This window comes from Epinephelus fuscoguttatus, linkage group LG19 (assembly GCF_011397635.1).
Source record: "Epinephelus fuscoguttatus linkage group LG19, E.fuscoguttatus.final_Chr_v1".
NCBI lineage: Eukaryota > Metazoa > Chordata > Actinopteri > Perciformes > Serranidae > Epinephelus > Epinephelus fuscoguttatus.
The window spans coordinates 4,072,122-4,090,143 of record NC_064770.1 but is presented as its reverse complement, the minus strand read 5'-3'; the positions used below and the strand labels follow the sequence as shown (position 1 = coordinate 4,090,143).

At 39.3% G+C, this 18,022-nt stretch overlaps 1 protein-coding gene across 2 annotated transcripts; it reads right to left on the bottom strand.

The window, feature by feature from the left end:
- Nucleotides 1-36: 36 nt before the first annotated feature.
- LOC125878869 (transmembrane protein 106A-like) lies at nucleotides 37-16,477 on the bottom strand. 2 transcript variants are annotated; one of them, XR_007447801.1, is made up of 9 exons: nucleotides 16,283-16,477; nucleotides 9,924-10,103; nucleotides 9,024-9,087; nucleotides 7,133-7,286; nucleotides 6,807-6,947; nucleotides 3,995-4,038; nucleotides 3,160-3,213; nucleotides 1,479-1,674; nucleotides 37-1,231 (listed from the first exon to the last, which is right to left on the bottom strand). XR_007447801.1 is itself a non-coding variant. In XM_049560335.1 (8 exons), exons 2-8 carry the CDS (start codon nucleotides 10,099-10,101, stop codon nucleotides 1,554-1,556), a joined length of 756 nt encoding a protein of 251 aa, XP_049416292.1. In that variant the 5' UTR covers nucleotides 10,102-10,103; nucleotides 16,283-16,477; the 3' UTR covers nucleotides 38-1,553. The 2 variants fall into 2 exon arrangements, 1 of the variants encoding a protein (XP_049416292.1); XM_049560335.1 differs by having other exon boundaries at nucleotides 38-1,674.
- Between the last annotated feature and the right edge of the window lie 1,545 nt (nucleotides 16,478-18,022).

Sequence of the window (18,022 nt, the reverse complement as noted above, 5' to 3'; positions counted from 1 at the left end):
GTCTTGAGTATTAAAGGACCACAAAGAAATTAGGCATTCATTTAACTTTATTGTGTTATTCAAGGCATTTTAATTTAATGTGTGTTTGGTGTAATGCATGTTTGACCTTTTAAGATGTCAAATAAATAATAAAAATAATGCTACCTACTGCTTCTAGGTGAAGGCAGAATAAAACAACTTATCCCATGAGTTCATTTGTTTGTATTTTCAACACGGCTGCACCAGCCTGACAAAACTAGTTACAGTTTACATCCATGTCTGTCCAAGCCCATGACAGTTTACAATGCTTATATGTAAAGTATAATACAGATGTTGTTGCAAAGAAGCTACAAATTCTAAAACACGGATGTTTAACACCCCCCTGTATCTGACCACGTCTCCCCTTCTGTTCCTGATATATGGCAATGAATAATGGCCAGAAAAGTGTTTTTACAGAATATCATGATGTCACAGTGAAATTGACCTTTAACCTTTTAAATATAAAATGTCATCACTTTATCCTTTCTCCTCAGACATTTGTGTGAAATTTTGTCATTACTAGTATATGAATTCTGGAGTTATGGACAAAAACCTCTTTTGTGAGGTCACAGTAACCTTGACCTTTTGACCCCCAAAATCTAATCAGTTGATCCTTAAATCTAAGTGGATGTTTGTGACAACTTTCAGGAAATTCCCTCAAGGCGTACTTGAGATATCTCATTCATGAGAATGGGACCAACTCAAGGTCAGAGTGACCTTTGACCCTACAAATCTAATCAGTTCATTGTTGAATCCAAGTGGACATTTGTGCCAAATTTGAAGAAACTCCCTGATGATGTTTTGAAATATCACATTCATGAGAAGAGGACGGACATAAGTATGGATGTATGGCCAGATGTCTCGAGAACATAATGCCCTCGGCCACAGCTGTCACCAGTGCAGAGGCATAACAAATTACAAAAACAAACAGTAGTTGAGTAATATTAGATGCACTGAAAGTTACTGAATAGTGATTTTCAGACAGAGATCATATTTGAAGCAACACAAACTATCACACCATTTTCACATGTGTGATTACTTTCAATAACAACAGCTCTGAACTGAGATCAAAATATATTCAAGTCCTCAGGTGGCATTTCTGCTCCAGTTTTCATACTGTAACAGTATGCTCACTGCTTTAGTGCTGCCGTTGGCCTCTTATCAACATCCACTCAGTGTCTTTTTCTGGGTTTCCTCCATGGTACAATTCGATCTGTAGAACGGTTAAACCATCAGTGAAGACAGTGAAATTAGTGCACTTGTTCCCATCCTTCTTTCCTTCATACTAAGATGAGGTATAAAAAGTCCATTCTTTATTTAGTCACTCAGATTCATCTTGCCTTCTCAGCTGGGCTTCTCATCATCCATCCATCTAGAATGAGTGTTAAGGCATCCCGACATCACATTATAAATATCCAACATTTCAATGACACAGTTCATGGGAGAAAAAAAAATTGCACCTCACAAAAAGTCCACATGTCCACAGTTTCTGTTCATCAGTTCGTCTGTGTGTCCTTCCATCCGCAGTCCATCCATCAGGTGGGTGGGGGCTGCATACTGTGTGGTATGGTGCTGTTTGCTCCACAGTCGATGTACTCATATGTCTCCAGGGAGAGCTGCTCATAGTGGGCCAGGTAGTACACTGTCATAGACATCCTGAAGTAAAAGGACAAATCAGCACAATTATATTCATACTGACAACCACCTGAAAACAGCGGGAGCACAAATTAGCAGTTTTTAAAATCCTGACATTTCAACATCTTGGACTTGATTTTAAATTCAAAAAATAACCTGTAGATGGTAAGACTGGCCATTTGCTATATTTTTCCTTACAGACCAAAACCAACAAGCCATGTAAGACCAAAACACACCAGCAGCGAATAACGCACATCAGAAATTGCCCCTGTTATTTACAATGTACAACCCCACACTCATTTAGCCTAGCATCGTTTCAAGGTATTTAATTTGATATGGCTTTTTATATGCTATTCTAAACACGTGTGCAGTAGGTGATATGGCCAGAATTCTGGAGTTTTAACAGAGGTATTGGCTGTAAAAAAGAAGTCTGGCATAAACCCTGTTACGAACAGATCATGTTTTGGCCTTAAATACCCACTTTTTGTGGCATTATCCCAGCAGGAAATAGAGCAATGTCTCAGTAAAAAACAAAATCTTTTTGTGGCATTAAAACAGCCCACATTTGATGCCTAAAAAGCAGCTGTAAAACAGTAATGACTCGCTAAAACACAACCGATATTGCTGTTTGTTGGTCTCCAACAGTGGTCTGCAGCTTGGTTTGCGTCTCACCTAGTGATAACGCCATCCACATTCCCCTCCACCTCAGCTCATATACTACGCCAGTTTAAAAACACTGATATAATACATCTGAAATCTGAAACATACATATGTAATGATGGTTTTCAGGAGAGTAAAATGCCAACATTTTCTTCTGGCGACACGTCTCACTTTCGTTCAAAGCAGCAGCAACAGTGAAGTCCAAAAGAGTAAAATCTACAACACTTCTCTCACTGTTGGATACTGCATGGAGTTAACACAGTCTTTGAGCTGTAGTCACATAAAGGCAAACACAGTGTTGTTTTTCTTTCCCAGTCTGAGATGTGTAACTGTAGCACTGTGGAGGATTGTTTCATCTGTTCACCAAGAGTCACATGAGCGTTGGCTTCACAGCACAAACTGGGGCAGAAGTCAACACACATACTGTAAATGGATTTTCTTCTGCTCTCTGGCATGAGTCCCAGCACTGACATTAGTGAAACCATCCTAAGAATGATACTGAATAAGAGACGTAAACAGAAGTGGAAACACGGGGATTATTCAGATAGTTTTGATTGTAATAATAGTTTTTAGGTCCCTAAAAATGTCATTCAGAGTAAAACAAGCACAAATTCTCGAAAGCTGTAACTTCCATCCCAAATTTAATCCTCCAAGGGCAAAAACTGTGGCAGCAAAAGGCTGATCAAGCAACCTGTGATTTGCAGCTAAAAATATTACAGAGAAACATTTTAGCATCTCAAACCATATTAGCAAGCGTTCCAACCATTCAGTATTCTCCTGACTTTTAACTTGTCTTTGTTGTATATTGGTGCCCTGACACATGACTAAACATAATATGATACTTACTGTAGATGCAGATACAGAATGTGGACAGGCAGAGAAGCTTTCCTGCAGTAGTTACTGCAGGGAAAAAAGTGGTAAAAACAGCTCGTGAGTGGTAGTGCCAAAAATGTGCAATGTACAGGATTTATAATAATGGCAATATTGATAATCCATGTTTTGAACTGATGAAGCAGATGATAATCAAAAACAGACAGTAAGCTGAAACAGGTACATATCATATCTCTGGAGGACAAAGCTAACTGCTATCAGGTTAGCTAATGTAACAGGTTCTACCAGTGTGCAGCATACACATGTAATTCAAAACCAACTGCTCTATCCCATAGTGTGCACAGAGCTGAGAAGCTCTGGAATACAGCTGGATGACCACCACTATTTAAATGCAAACCTTTTCTTTGATGTTTTACAACTTTTTTAATCTGAATGATAATTTGCACACTTCTTTAGCTTGAGCACAGCTAGGAGTCCTGTCTTTAACTGTTAGAGCACACTGAGTCTTAATGAATAAATCAACAATGAATTTAGTTTGTTTTTTTTACTTTGAAATGAAGAAAAATAATCTCCTCTAAACTCACTTGTCCTTTGTACTTTCAGAGCAAATATACCTACGGTGGACAGGCTGAGTGATTATCTATGCTTTGATAAAAACAAAATTAACTGCCAACACCGTGACCAATTTATCACCTCCCATGGAGTTTATCAGAGGTAAAAACACAGCATTTTTGTGAACGCTACATTTTAGAGTTGGAACAACAAAACTGCAATTTGCTACCATTACAAGAGCTGTTAATAACTGACAGAATTGTGCTATTAGAAAGTTACAGTAAGACTGGCAGCTCACCTCAGATCAGGGTCTGTCAGTTTGATGGGGATCAAAAAGGAATACTGGAAGGAAGTCAAGAGGCAGAAGAAGATCATTGACAAAACTATTCAAACTGCACAAAAGTTGCATTTTAATTGAGCATAAGAATAGTTTAGGCAGGACACAATGGGTGTTTCTCAATGTCAAGGCAGGATCCTCAAATGGCTGAATTTGAAGGATGCTACATCATTGACCCCCGCCGAAGGACTGCTCCAATGTCAAGGATCCTTCCGAGTTTCACGAAGGACTGAGTCCTTCTTTCAGAGAGGTTCCAAGGATGCATGTGTGGATCAGGTGCGCCGGATTCATTTCAGAAGTGGGGGGGCCTAAAAGTGCTGTGCATCTGGGGCTTGTCACCGTGTGGGCGTGGCTACCTGTGTAATGTCCAGTTAATAAGTTGCCACTGTTGCGCAAGCTCACACTCAACTCAGGCTGTACTTTAATCCTTGATCACTACGCACCTGTAACTAGTCCCTATTATTAACTGGACATTACACAGGTAGCCACGCCCACACGGTGACAAGCCCCAGATGCACAGCACTTTTTGGCCCCCCCACTTCTGAAATGAATTCGGCGCGCCTGCCCCCCCCCCCCCCCCCCGCTTCCGGCGCCGTTGGTGTGGATCCTCCGCAGGTATAAAATTCCCAGAATGCTTTGCACAGGATTTACTGGAAGTGAGGGCGGGGCCTCTGCAATGAAACCTGCACCAGCAGAGCTTGGCAGGATTTAGACAAATATGTCTTTTATCTGGATTAATGGCTCCAGGAGTTTTTATCATACAGAAACCTCTTTCCAATGTGTCCATTGCTGAAGAATAAGATTTTCAAAATAACGTTGATTTAGATAAAACATAAACATTTATAAATGAATCATTTACAGCAGAGATTGAGTGCTGTGTCCACCTTCCCTCCTCCTTCGACTGTTCATGTGATAATGACATGATAATTGCTCTAATTCTTTTGGTTTCAATTGGTGTGTCTTTTGGGGAAATCACTGTGAGAACAGCCACAGTAAAAACATTAGGATTACTTGGCAGTATAATGTGAAATGGCACAGTCAGCTGTGTCAAAGCAGCACAGCTCATCAGATCAGATCTGTCCATATTACTACAGTGGAGTGTGTGGTGACACACACATAAAATATGGATCACTTTGAAGTGATTCTGTGTGTGAGTCTGTGTATATACTGTTAATGATAATTTAGAACTATTTTTCAGCTGCTTTCTTTACCTCATTACTCCACTTACTCTTAAATATGATCCAGAAATATATTCTCCCTAAAAGTCACGAGACTGAAAATACTGCTACATTTGTTTGTACAAATTGTACAAAAACATTAGAGAGTGCCAACATCCTTAACTCCTTGACTTTGACCGCTGCTTTGACTTTGACTGCTTTGACCTGTCTACTTGTTCTTGAATTATAACCAAAAACATGTTTTGAGGTCACAGTAACGTTCAACCTCCAAACTGTAATCAGTTCATCCTTAAGTTCAAGCAGATGTTTGTGCCAAATATAAATTCCTTGTAGGTGTTTCTGAGATGTCACGTTCACAAAAATGAGAAGGTTGTGAGCTCACAGTGACCTTTACCTTTAAACACCAAAATCTGATCAGTTCATCGCTTCAAGCGAACATTTGTGTCAAATTTGGGAAATTCCCTCAAGGTAAATAAAGGTTGAATAAAATAAAGTATAAATATGGTGTTCACAAGAATGGGGCAATCCAATAACATAACAGCTTTTGCTGGCAAGGAGGCATTAAAAAACCAAACCAAAACAAAATGAAATCATCGAACCTTTAGTTAGCGACAATAGCAACTCCAATTCAGCCTGCTCAAACCCCAGCAGCAAGAATATGATCCCAGCCCCAACTCCCCACCAAATCAGTAAACTTTCTGTCGCTGCTGTTACACAGATTAGAGCCAGCGTTGCCACAGAGCAGCCTGCTGGCTGAATTCAAGCTGCTACAGCTGCCAACTGAAGGTCTTTCATTAGATCTGTGTACTCCTTTCCTCCCAGCAAACTAATCTCCTAGCGGAGTGAGGCGGAGGGTTTGCTGGGTACACCAGCTAGCTAATTCTTGTCTCATTTGTGGTCTGATGAACAGAGCGGGGCAACGAGGGGCTGAGCAGCCGTCAGTGTTGATATTGTGGTAAGCCGCCACAAATAAATCAATCTATGGGAAACACTGATGTATTCAAGGAAGGACAACAGATGCTCATTAAGTTTATTTTTGGTATGTGAATACTGACCAGAGGTTTTTCACCTCAGTCTTTAAATACTTCCTGAGCTCTGGACCCTGTGTGTGGCTCTCATCCTTTAAGCCATTTGGTTCCTGCTGACGATCCTGTTTTTAAAAACAGTGCATGTCAATAGAGTTTCATTTTTCGAAAAATACTATTTCCAGCCACGGATTAATCCGATTTGGTGTCTTATCCTTAAGTTAATCTTGGAGACTTCGCTGAAAGCCAGGCTCTGTTTTTAGGAGTTCCCTTTCCACATTTATACAGATCAGTTGAATGTTCACACCTGGAATCTGCCCACTAAAACCAGTCTGGTCTGATGGCAACTGAGCAGCTTCATTGGAGTAGTTGGAGATTAAGTGCCTTGCTCAAGGGCACCTAAGTGGTGGTAATGAGGAAAGAGTTTTCACTTTCTCCCACCATTTCCATGCTCATTTTACAGTTTTTGTATAACAGATATTAACAACTGAAACTATTCTTAATCATCCTTTTCGCTAAGATAAAGTACACTGTATCCCCTTCTGTTCCTGTGAGGATGGGATGTCTCACCATTATCACAGACAGAGGTTGGACAGAGGTGACGTTCTTAATAGAAACTGTTCCCACCACCATGTCGAAGTTCAGGGCCTGCACTGTCAGATTGTAGGCCTGCACCACGGCAAAGTTGTTGTTGGTGATGTTTAGGACATTCTACAAGAAAACACAGTTATCATTTAATAACACATAATACACCGCCCTACAATGAGAATAAATTGCATTACTATGAGAAATAACAAAATAAATCCCATCCATCAGTCCTTCCATCCACACCATTCACTTTTCTTTCTTCATCCACTACACCCTTCACTCTTCTCTTTCACTCTCTCTCTACCCACCGTGATGTTAATTTGGACGTCGTCTTCAGTGAAGTAAACAAAGGATGACTTGACAGCTACTGGAGACAGGAGGACAGAGCGAGGAAACAGGAAGAACAAAACCAAGGCGCTGACCAGGAGGCACACACCAACAGACACAGCAACGTACAGCTTCCTGATAGAAAAGGAAACACCTCTGTGAACCCATCTCACCACAGTTACAGTTTACATTCATGTCTGTAAAAACATGGAGTCTTCAGGAACATATTACCGCTGGTAGCAAAGAAGATCCATAAAATCAGCACAGTTTCAAGACTGACACCCAAGATTAGTGTCACCAACTCAGTAATTGACTAAATGTCTCCCCTTCTTTTCCTGAGACATTAAGTTATGGCCAGAAAAGTGTTTTGCAGAATATTATGATGTCACAGCGAGGTTGACCTTTGACCTTTTGGATATAAAATGCATAATTGTGTGAAATGTTGTCATAACTAGCATATGAATTCTTGAGTTATAGCCAAAAACATGTTTTGTAAGGTCACAGTGACCTCTGACCACCAAATTATAATCAGTTCATTCTTGACTCAAAGTGTACATTTGTGCCAAAGTTTAAGGAAATTCCTTCAAAATCTTTTTGAGATATCTCATTCACGAGAATGAGGCGGGCACAATGTCACAGTGACCTTGACCTTTGACTACCAAATTCTAATGAGTGTATCCTTGACTCAAAGTGGATATTTGTGCCAAATTTAAAGAAATTCCCTCAAGGTATTCTTGAGATCTCACATTCATGAGAATGGGATGGATGGACATCCCCAAAACATAAACGTGTTTCCACCAAACACTTTTGGTTTAGTACTTTTGGAACCAAAAGTAACCCTTCAGACATGGTACCAAGACCCTGGGTCCATTTAGTTTTTCGACCGCAAACAGTGCTCTTAAATGTGGGTGGGGTTGTTGTCACTCACTACTCTGTCCAGCTCTCGCGGTATTTCTTTATCACTGGTGACAAAGATGGAAGTCTGCACAGAACGGGGCTGTACACTGACATTTTCCGAACAAAATACAACAGGCTGCAGTGAGAGTCTCTCTCGATGGGATATCCAAAAATAACAGGTTTGTGCATTTAGTCTTTCTTAGGCAAGCACAGGGGTTTAGTGTTGCCAGAGCCCAGAGAAATAATGCTCCTCCAAGTTAGGATAAGAACAGAATCCTGTCAAAATTAGTATATATTTCTAAACGTTTGAAGATCCACTCATTACTAAAAGTGTCATCCAAGAGAGACAATAAATCTGATGGAATGGTCAAACTTCTAATGGTGAAATTTAAGGAGTGTTGACAGATTCATGTTGTCAGTTCATGCATTGAGTAGCATTACAAGTCGCCGGCAGTCAGCCCAGTGAATTGAGTTATTTTTTTCTCAGTCTACAGCTGCTGCAAAAGGCAGCAAAACATCCTTTCATAATGTAATATTCATTGATTGTGCAAATTAAGAGAAAGCACGTTGGCCGGTTCTAATAGTTCATTTTAAAGCCGATATTGGCCGATACGGATGATGTGCCGATATTATCGTGCATCCCTACTGGAGCAATTTCCTAAAAGTGACTGTAAGCTGAAACCTACAAAATTTAATCACCCGATCCTTTAATCCATCAGGTCCAGGTGCTTTACTAGGTTGGATTCCAGCTAGGTTAGCTGCTACTTCTGCCACTGTCTGTACAATTTGAAGTTACAATACTGGTGTTAGTGAATATGTCAAAGTTATTACTCTCACTGAATCTACAGCAATAACTCTAAAGCTACACCTTATTGTGGTGGGACATCTTGTTTTTCACCCTCCCTACCTATCATAACAGTGAGTCCATTCCAGGCTTTCCTGGCATTACCACAGTGCTGAATATTTAGTTCTTACGTGTGTCTGGGTCTCAGCCTCTGGTCATTACAGGGGATGACAGCCACCAGCTTGCTCTCCTGACCTGAAAAACACATGAAACATGGATTCATATCAAGGATGGCAATGTAGGAGCAGATTTGATATTGTGAGAAGTCGGTTTGGGTGGTATCTATTTTATTTAGACTTTCCTGAAATTTCACCAGGGTAAATGGTATTAAGGGTATATGTGTGAGGCACTAACTAACCCCTGATTCACCATGTTAGATGTGAAAATATGCTGTTTTTCCCCCATGGTCTCTGCCACTACCAGCCAGTACTTTGCCCTGTAATGTTATCCCCACCACTGGCAGTCGGAATGTTTGCTAACCCAGCAACCTGTTCCACCAGACTGACCTCTGTTTTGGCTGGCCCTGAAGTTACTTTGCTAACCCCAAATCAGGCTTCTGGTCAGGTATTTTTCAGTGCTAGTGTCAACAAAAAACCATGACAATAACAATATCTTACTTTGTTCTATTAACAAGGGAAGCCAATGTTCTCAAAAGCATCACTGTTACATTTGTGTTAACACTTGATCCTGACCAATACTGTATACTGAGACTGGAAGCAATGCTGCCATTTGAAAGAACAAACAAACAAACCAGATAATAAGATTTAGTCAGTCATTTTTAACATAAATCCATAACATAAGCAAACGTTTAAGCATTCCTTGAATTTGGTTATTAAAAAAATGTGACCAAGATATGCAATGCACACCACAATTTACAATGTCAAAATACATTTTCATACAGTAACATAAACTAAGTGCTACCCATATAGTTAACTTATAACTAGATGTCGGACCCCAAGATGGTGCCTCGTCAGGCCACAGTGTGTGTGTGTGTGTGTGTGTGTGTGTGTGTGTGTGTGTGTGTGTGTTACCTCTAGGTATACGTCCAGTACCCTGGCATGTGGGACAGTGCACCGTCTCTCCAGAGCTGTGTCTCCTGCTGTCATCCTTCTTAAGTATAGGCTGGTTGTCCCTGTCCTGGTTGCTCCCACTGCACTGAGACCCCATTCCCCCAGTGACACCATCACACCTGCTGGGAACAGCCCCCATACCTGAAGAGACACAAAGAAGACATCAGTTACTACTCAACTACAAAACTTAAATGGACACAATCATTCATTTTTTTTGACAAAAATTAAATTAATTAGTTCTGCTTAAAGGTCCAACGTGTAGGATTTGGGGAGATATTTTGGCAGAAATGGTATATAATATCATAAATATGCTTTCTTTTGTGCATAATCACATGACTGAAGCAACCCCTCTGTGACAAAAGTGTCAGAAAAACACAGATTTGTGATGCCAAACTGCTTTATTCTCTGTGTATAATTCACCTCATGTTAAAAACCTCCTGAACAATGAACACTGATAGTAGGGCGGCATAGCTTGCAAAATCAAGACAATGATTCAGTTTGTAATAAAAGCACTAAATTTGGAACTTATGTAGAAGACACCTGGATATTGAGACATCATAGATTGGCATTCTGGTGATGACCATGGTGGCAAAATCACATATGTCTGTGACTTCAAAACAGTTTTGGCTGTAACTTTTGAACCAGATGAACTACAAATGCAAGCTTGGTGTCTGTTACATGTTTTTTGACCACGAGAAACATATTGGAATACTTATTTTCATGACTGGATGCATCTGGACCCCTAATTTGCATATTTCCAAGATGGCAGCCATCTACAATAAGTTGTTTTTAAACTCTTTCAGCAAACTCAGTGTCTATTTCATATTTTTAAGCATTAGAAACACATTGTAATACTCAGGTATATGATTTATTTTTAAATAATATTATATCTTATTTATGCTCTCTAATTTGCATGCTTCCAATGTGGCCGCTATCCCAAAAACTTAATTTACACACATTTTCACCCAGGTTGAGTTGTAGGGATGAGCTGTTTCCATTCTGTTTCCATGTTTGCAACACCACAGATAAAATGAATAGTAAAGTTAAAGTGGCGCAGTTGGGACTACTGCACATGCAGCACCTGCAGAGGTGATTTGCAAGTCTTCGCTTGAATGCCAAGAAGCAAAAGCGGTGCATGGTTATAGGCTTGTGCTGGTTTGAAAACTTTCCAACGGTTTGATTTAAAGCCAAATATCTAACCGAACCGATATATCGAATTATATACCTAATTTTACCACTGGGGGTCGCATTTGAGCTATTTTTCCCAATAAAAGCCTATTATAGGTGTAATGCGCTTCCAATCCACTAGGTGGCGATAATGCTGTATTAACCGCCAATACACACAAGGTTACACAAGAAGAAGAAAAAGCAGAAGGACACTTCTCTAGCAGCAGCAGCAGACGGCTGAGCGGAGTTGCGGAGTCCGCAGTCCGCGGAGCCTCTGAGACAAACTAAACAAAACACTTGTAGGCTCCTCCACTTCATTTAAAAACATACATATACCTTGTTAAGTTGTCATAATCCATGTTTCAATGCAAGATAAGTTGAATATGACATGCCGCTGATGTGAAAAATCATACAGACTGAGAATCATGTAAGAAGTTCCTAAGAAATGTCAGGAAAACTCATCTCTGATGCAACATTCACATGTAAGATTTTACTCAAAATTCATCCAAAAAGCTCATTTAACACAAATTCCCTGCAGTATTTTGTTCACTATTTTGGGTAATGTAGCTACAGTCAATCAGTTGTTCTGTTCTGTTACTGTTACAGAGCGCCGAAGTCACGCCCCTTCCGGTAAACTCATGGGCCTAAGGCCCAATTCCAATCTGATCCTTTACAGACTCACTGACTTAGAGGCACGTTCATGTTAAGTGCGTGAGTGTGTGAGGGCTGTCCCACTGTCAAATCGTCAAGTCAGTGAGTCAGTGAGTGAGCCCTTTATGCCCCCTTACCGTAGGTCAGCATCAGTGTGGACTTACGCAGAGATATTGGATAAATAGGTTCGTTCGAGATGAGCCAGGCCTGCGCAGATTCGATCACCGGCGATCGGTGCACAATGCATGCTGCATGCAGTTGCTCTCCACCGACTGTACCGCCTGGCTCTCACCTGATCTAACAGCTGATTGGTTAAGATGTTGACTCAACAATATGACGTTTTAGATAAACTACTCATTTTTGTTGAATTTTAGAAATTAAGATTGTATTTGTCTGATCTGAAGGTTTATTCTGTGAACAGAAAACATGTTGTGTGACTGATGGTGAAAACAAACTGATATATGGGTCTGACCACTTTTTTAATGAACTGACATCATTCCAGACAGGATGTAAGTGTGTCTGTGACTTCCTGTACGGACTGAAGGCTGCTGGAAACTGTCAGGAAACCGTCCGACTTCACCGCAGCTTTTTGTCACTGCGGCCGCCTGCTCTCTTCTACTTTTCAGGCGAGGCGCAGTTCATCTCGAACGAGCCTAATATCTCTGACTTACGGTAAGGAAATTACCCACAGTTCATAGCGTTGTGACGTCAAATACAGGGGTTGCCCTCGGAACACCTGAAGTGTTATAAAAAAAACCCCGAAAACACGGTCGCCAGATATGCAAACGGTAACGTTATGGAAGGAGAGCGAAAAAAACAGATAGATAAACAATGAAACATTACATTAACAAGGATTTAAGATGGTACATAAACACGCATGAAGTCAGGGGAATACCAGTGGTTATATTCCACACACAAAGAATAGTCTAGGCTATATATCTATATCTATAGATATATAGATATATCTATATATCTATAGATATATATATAGATATATATTCTTTGTGTGTGGAATATATGCTGACAATAACCGATAAATGATCACGCCCAGAGCCGCCAGTGTCAACAACATTTTGTAGAGAGGGGGATAAGTGCTGTCCCATTCCTATTTGTAGCATCCGGAGCCCTTTCAGACTCTCACACTCAATCACTAACAGCTGACGTCAGTTAAGTCAGTGAGGGTTCAGGGCTTGAGTCTTTAGGGGCCGGATTGGAATTGGGCCTTAGATCGGAAAAAATATGAATGGCAGTGAATGAGGAGAGAAATATTATCTTTTGGTCTTGTTTGAGTTGTGACATGAAATCCAAATATGTCATTAATGAATTTAAAACATACATTTTAAGGTCAAGAAAGTCATACTTTGTGGTAAAACTGTTGAGATATAAGCTTTTGAAAAAAAAAAACGTAATTAGAAAAACTACACAGGAGGTGGTCGCGTATGTGACGTCACAGCTTTCGCTCGCTTCTTGCAGCTTGGAGTGACTGCAACCTGGCACAATTTCTAATTAAAATGCTCATATCTCAACAGTTTTACCACAAAGTATGACTTTCTTGACCTTAAAATTTATGTTTTAAATTCATTAATGACATATTTGGATTTCATGTCGCAACTCAAACGGGAACAAAAGATAATATTGCTCTCCCCATTTACTGCCATTCATATTTTTTCCGATCTAAGGTCCCATGAGCTCTACCGGAAGGGGTGTGACTTCGGCACTCTACGTGTTAAATATAATAAGAAATATTCATAAAATATGTCACTCAGTCTGGGGGCATCAGTTTACAAAGGGGTCCCTTCAGGAAAACGGTTGGTAACCACTGGGTTAGGGTTTAGGGCAGGGGTAGGCAACCTGTGGCTCCGGAACAACATGCGCCTCTTTACCACTCTCCAGTCATCATTGTTGTAATCATAATTGTAGTAATCATTGTTGTAGGCCTCAAGTGATTCTTGTATTCTCCAATTGTAAAAATGTGTAGCCTATACACAGAACAAGAGAAATGTCTTGTGGGTGCCCAGTGGCTTTGTGGGTAGAGCAAGCATCCCATATGCAAAGGCAATGTCTTTGCCGCAGTGGCCGCGGGTTCAATTACAGCCTGTCATCGCCTCTCTCTCTCTCTCCCCCTTTTCACACTTAGATTATCCTATCCAATAAAGGCAAAACGGCCCATAAAATCCTCAAAAAATGTTTTAACATTTCATCAACTAAAATGTGTGTCATAAATCTATGGTCTGGTGCCTTTTCCTCTAAATTTTGAAGAACCTCATAGGTGTGTCTAGTCTTGAGTCTCCCTCACTAGGTTAGCTATAGATTAAAAATCCAAATCAGGAAATGTCTGAGAGGACATTAATAATTTTGTGGTGTGTGGACAGATTTGTTTGCTTTCACCACCAATTCTGCAAAGTTTAAGTACCAAGTAATTACAAATAGTCCACTGCAGAGTAGCCACCGTGTGTTAAAACATATTAATGAATGCTCATTTAGACCTATTAAGAATTTTAAAATGTAAATTTAGACTTAACAGGCTGTGTAACGGTCATTATAAGGCTCAAATATATTTAGAGGCTCCAGAAAGAATTTCTTTTGGTTGCTTTTTGGTCAAAAATGGTTAAAGAGTAACGTGTATTTTTTTAACCTGGACCCTATTTTCCCATGTTTTTGTGTGTAAGTGCCAAATAGGAACAGTAAGTTTTGAAATCAGTGAAACAGGCTTCAATGTAGTCACTTGAGGCAATTGTGCATGCTCAATTTACATCCACTAAAAGTGCTAATTTTGGTCACTAACAGGCTCCAAATATTAAACTAAGTGTATGAAAGCATTATGGAAAGAATCACTACAGAAATTGACCTTTTTGTTAAAGAGTAACATCCTCTTTGTTTAACCAGAAACATCCCCAAAATTGCTATCGTCAAACCAAACAAATTTCATTTCAAAAAACTGTAATCTTATCATTGTAAAATACGCTACATTCAAAGTCGACAGAATCAAAATAAAACTCATAAAAGTCATCTTTTTCACTGTTCCAACAATCACCAACTCTGGTTTGGTTGAAATAAACCCTTGATTTACTCAGTTTGATGTGAAAATACACAGGCTCTACGCTAAAATTGCTGTCTGGTGGGTTAGGCGTTAGCGATTTTTGGGCTGTTTCTGGTCAATCACATAGGATCTTACTCTCGTGCCAAAAGGTCTGTCTCTGTAGAGGTCTGTTCCATAATGTTGTCAGACACTTAAATTACAATCTGAGACTTTCAGTGGCAAAAAGAAATAGTTTTGCTTAAACTGACAGTGCTCAATTGCCCAAGTGGTGACACTGTAGCCTGTTTTGCAGCTGCAACAGTCACGGTCAATACAGGACCAGTCCAGTTTCAAAAATTGTTGTTACCATTAGTCACTTAGACACAAAAATGTGGGAAAATAGGATCCAGGTTTAAAAATACCAAAGTTACCTTTTAAGGCTGCTGAACCCTGGTTTAGGGTAAAGAGTCTATATATACTTTAGAGCAGGGGTCAGCAATGTTTAATATCAAAAGAACCTTTTTTTTTTTTTTTTTTAAATCTGTCTGGAATCCCAATACATATTTGTTTCTTATAATAAAGGAAACACAGTCTATTAAGTCTGAATTAGCCATAATTCTTTAGCCTATCATCATTACTAATAGTTTAAATGAGCAATCATTAATATGTTTTACCACAAATTTGTTACACTCCAGTGAGCTATTTGTGATTTCTTGGTACTTTTAACATTGCAGCTTTGGTGGTGAAAGTTAACAAATCTGTTAAAGCACTGCTACATTCTTGATTTTCCTCCAAGACTTTTTAGTTTTATATTGGGAATCCGCAACTAGCCTTGCTAGGGAGACTCAAAATTAGCCCTGCCATTTAGGCTAGATTCACAAAAAATTAGGAAAAATTAGGAAAAAATGTTGACGTATGAAACACATTTCAGCTAACGAAATGTAAAAACATGTTTTTACTGAGTGTGTAGGCTGCACATTTTTACAACGGGAAAATGTAAGAATCCCATTCAACCTTTAACAAAAATTAACAAAAATAAAAATTCTAAAAATAAATGTAATTGATTTCCAGATATTTTTTTGGTCAAAGCACACAGAGCCACTGGAGAAGGGCCAAAAAGCCTCAGGTTGTCTCGAGTAACAATATCAGAGTAAGCCAATCAGAGGCAGGTAAGGCAAAGCGGGGCGGGTCGTGCCGTCGTCATGATAGGAAGGAAAAGCGCCCACAGGACAGGTATGTTGTCAACTGCGCCTGCCTGGTACTGGTACTACTTCCCCACACATCATGTAGCCTTCACTGAACTGGGATTTGTAACATTTGTTGTTAACATTTAGGCTAGGCCTACTTTCTGCAGTGTAAGGAACATATCGCAACAGCTTTCTACCAAAATCTTTGCTTTCTACAGTATGTCGTACTTTCATTTCCGCGCCTCTCTCCAGATGTTTCTCAGTAGTTGTGTAATTTCAGTGTGCTGACAGCTTACCTGTCCGCTGAGCTGCTATTGTAAGACGTGGACAGCGTCCTTGTCCTCAGATCGGTCCTTGCTGATGATCGACGATGTTTTTTTTTTTTGTTGTTTGATAAGGTTTGGTGGTGCGGGAGGCAGTATCACGAAGTCACACACTGCGACCTACTGAGCCAGAGTCAAGTGCGGCGAATTGCACACAACACACAAAGACTTCCGGTCACGACTTTCAAAGTAAAGAACTTTCATATCACTTCAAAGTCAATCTGGCAATCCATCGGTAAAAATCCATCTTCCTTTTTTCTTTTCCTCTACAATGTAAATAGCAGAATCTGTCTTGAGAGATTACTTCAAAGTATCTGCAGGATACTGATTCAGAAAGTTCACCCAATATTTAGTGATGAGAAGTGTGTTTTGGTAAGATCTCATGTACTATTCTATATTAAATCACCATGGGACATCACTTAATCTTGCCTAAACTCATTGGTGTAGCCCATATTATTCAAATATTATACTTACATATTATATAATAAGGGATGCACAGCATTACATTTTTTGCCGTTATGCCAATATATAACATGTTATTTGGCCAATAACCAATGCTGATATTGATACGTCCACTTTTTTCCTCACCTAATTTTCATGATCATCAAGTCTCCTCTGTAGTGGAATTAAGATCATATGATGTATGAATATAATATAATATAATATAATATAATATAATATAATATAACATAATATAATATTGAGGTACCTACACTTGCACTTTGACTATTTTCTTTTCATGCCACATCCTATACCTACTCTGTTACAATTTAAGAGGGAAATACTTTTTACCCCACTAAAATGATTTGGCAGCTTTATTTACAAGTTGCAAAGTTTATAAAATATGATTTATATATATATATATATTTAAATGAAACCAACATTAAAACATAGCTGAAATGATTGGACTGGTCCGTTTATCAATTAGTCTGGGGACATAAAATAAACTGGCAACACTTATTTTTTGTCATTTCATTTTTCATGTAAAAATAATTCTGGGTTCCAGCTTTAAATGTGAAGATCTGCTGCTTTTTCCTTTAATTATTTTAAGTCTTTTAATATATTCTGGATAATTTTCATGGTTGAACTGGTGGTTTGACAAAATAAACATTGTGAAGGTATCACTTTGGGTAATTGTGGTGGCATTTCTCACTATTCACTATTTTTTTTAAAGATTTTTTTGGGTATTTTTAGCCTTTAATGGATAGGACAGACAAGTGTGAAAGTGGGTGAGAGAGAGAGAGAGAGAGAGGGCGGGACATGCAGCAAAGGGACACAAGCTGGAGTCGAACCCGAGCTGCTGCAGCAACAGCCTTGTACATGGGGCGCCTGCTCTACCACTAAGCCACTGATGCCCTGCTATTCACTATTTTTACAAATCAAACAATCAATTGATAAATGGGAAAAAACAGTCAGCAAGTTGAATATCAATCAAGTCCATACTGAAAATATTGATCAGTTGCAGTCCCAAAGAAAATGATAAAAAATTGTACTCCACATCAACCAGCTACAGTGAAATCCTGCTTTTATTATTTTATGTATACAAATGCATGAATAACAATAATTTAATGATGTAATATGTAATAATATAAAGCACTCACAGGGCATTTTTCTGCATTAAGTGCTTTTAGTTACAAGACTTCATTGTCCTTACTATAGGTACATACCTGGGTAAAATTTTCAGTGCAGGAATTTTACTTTTACTTTACTGAA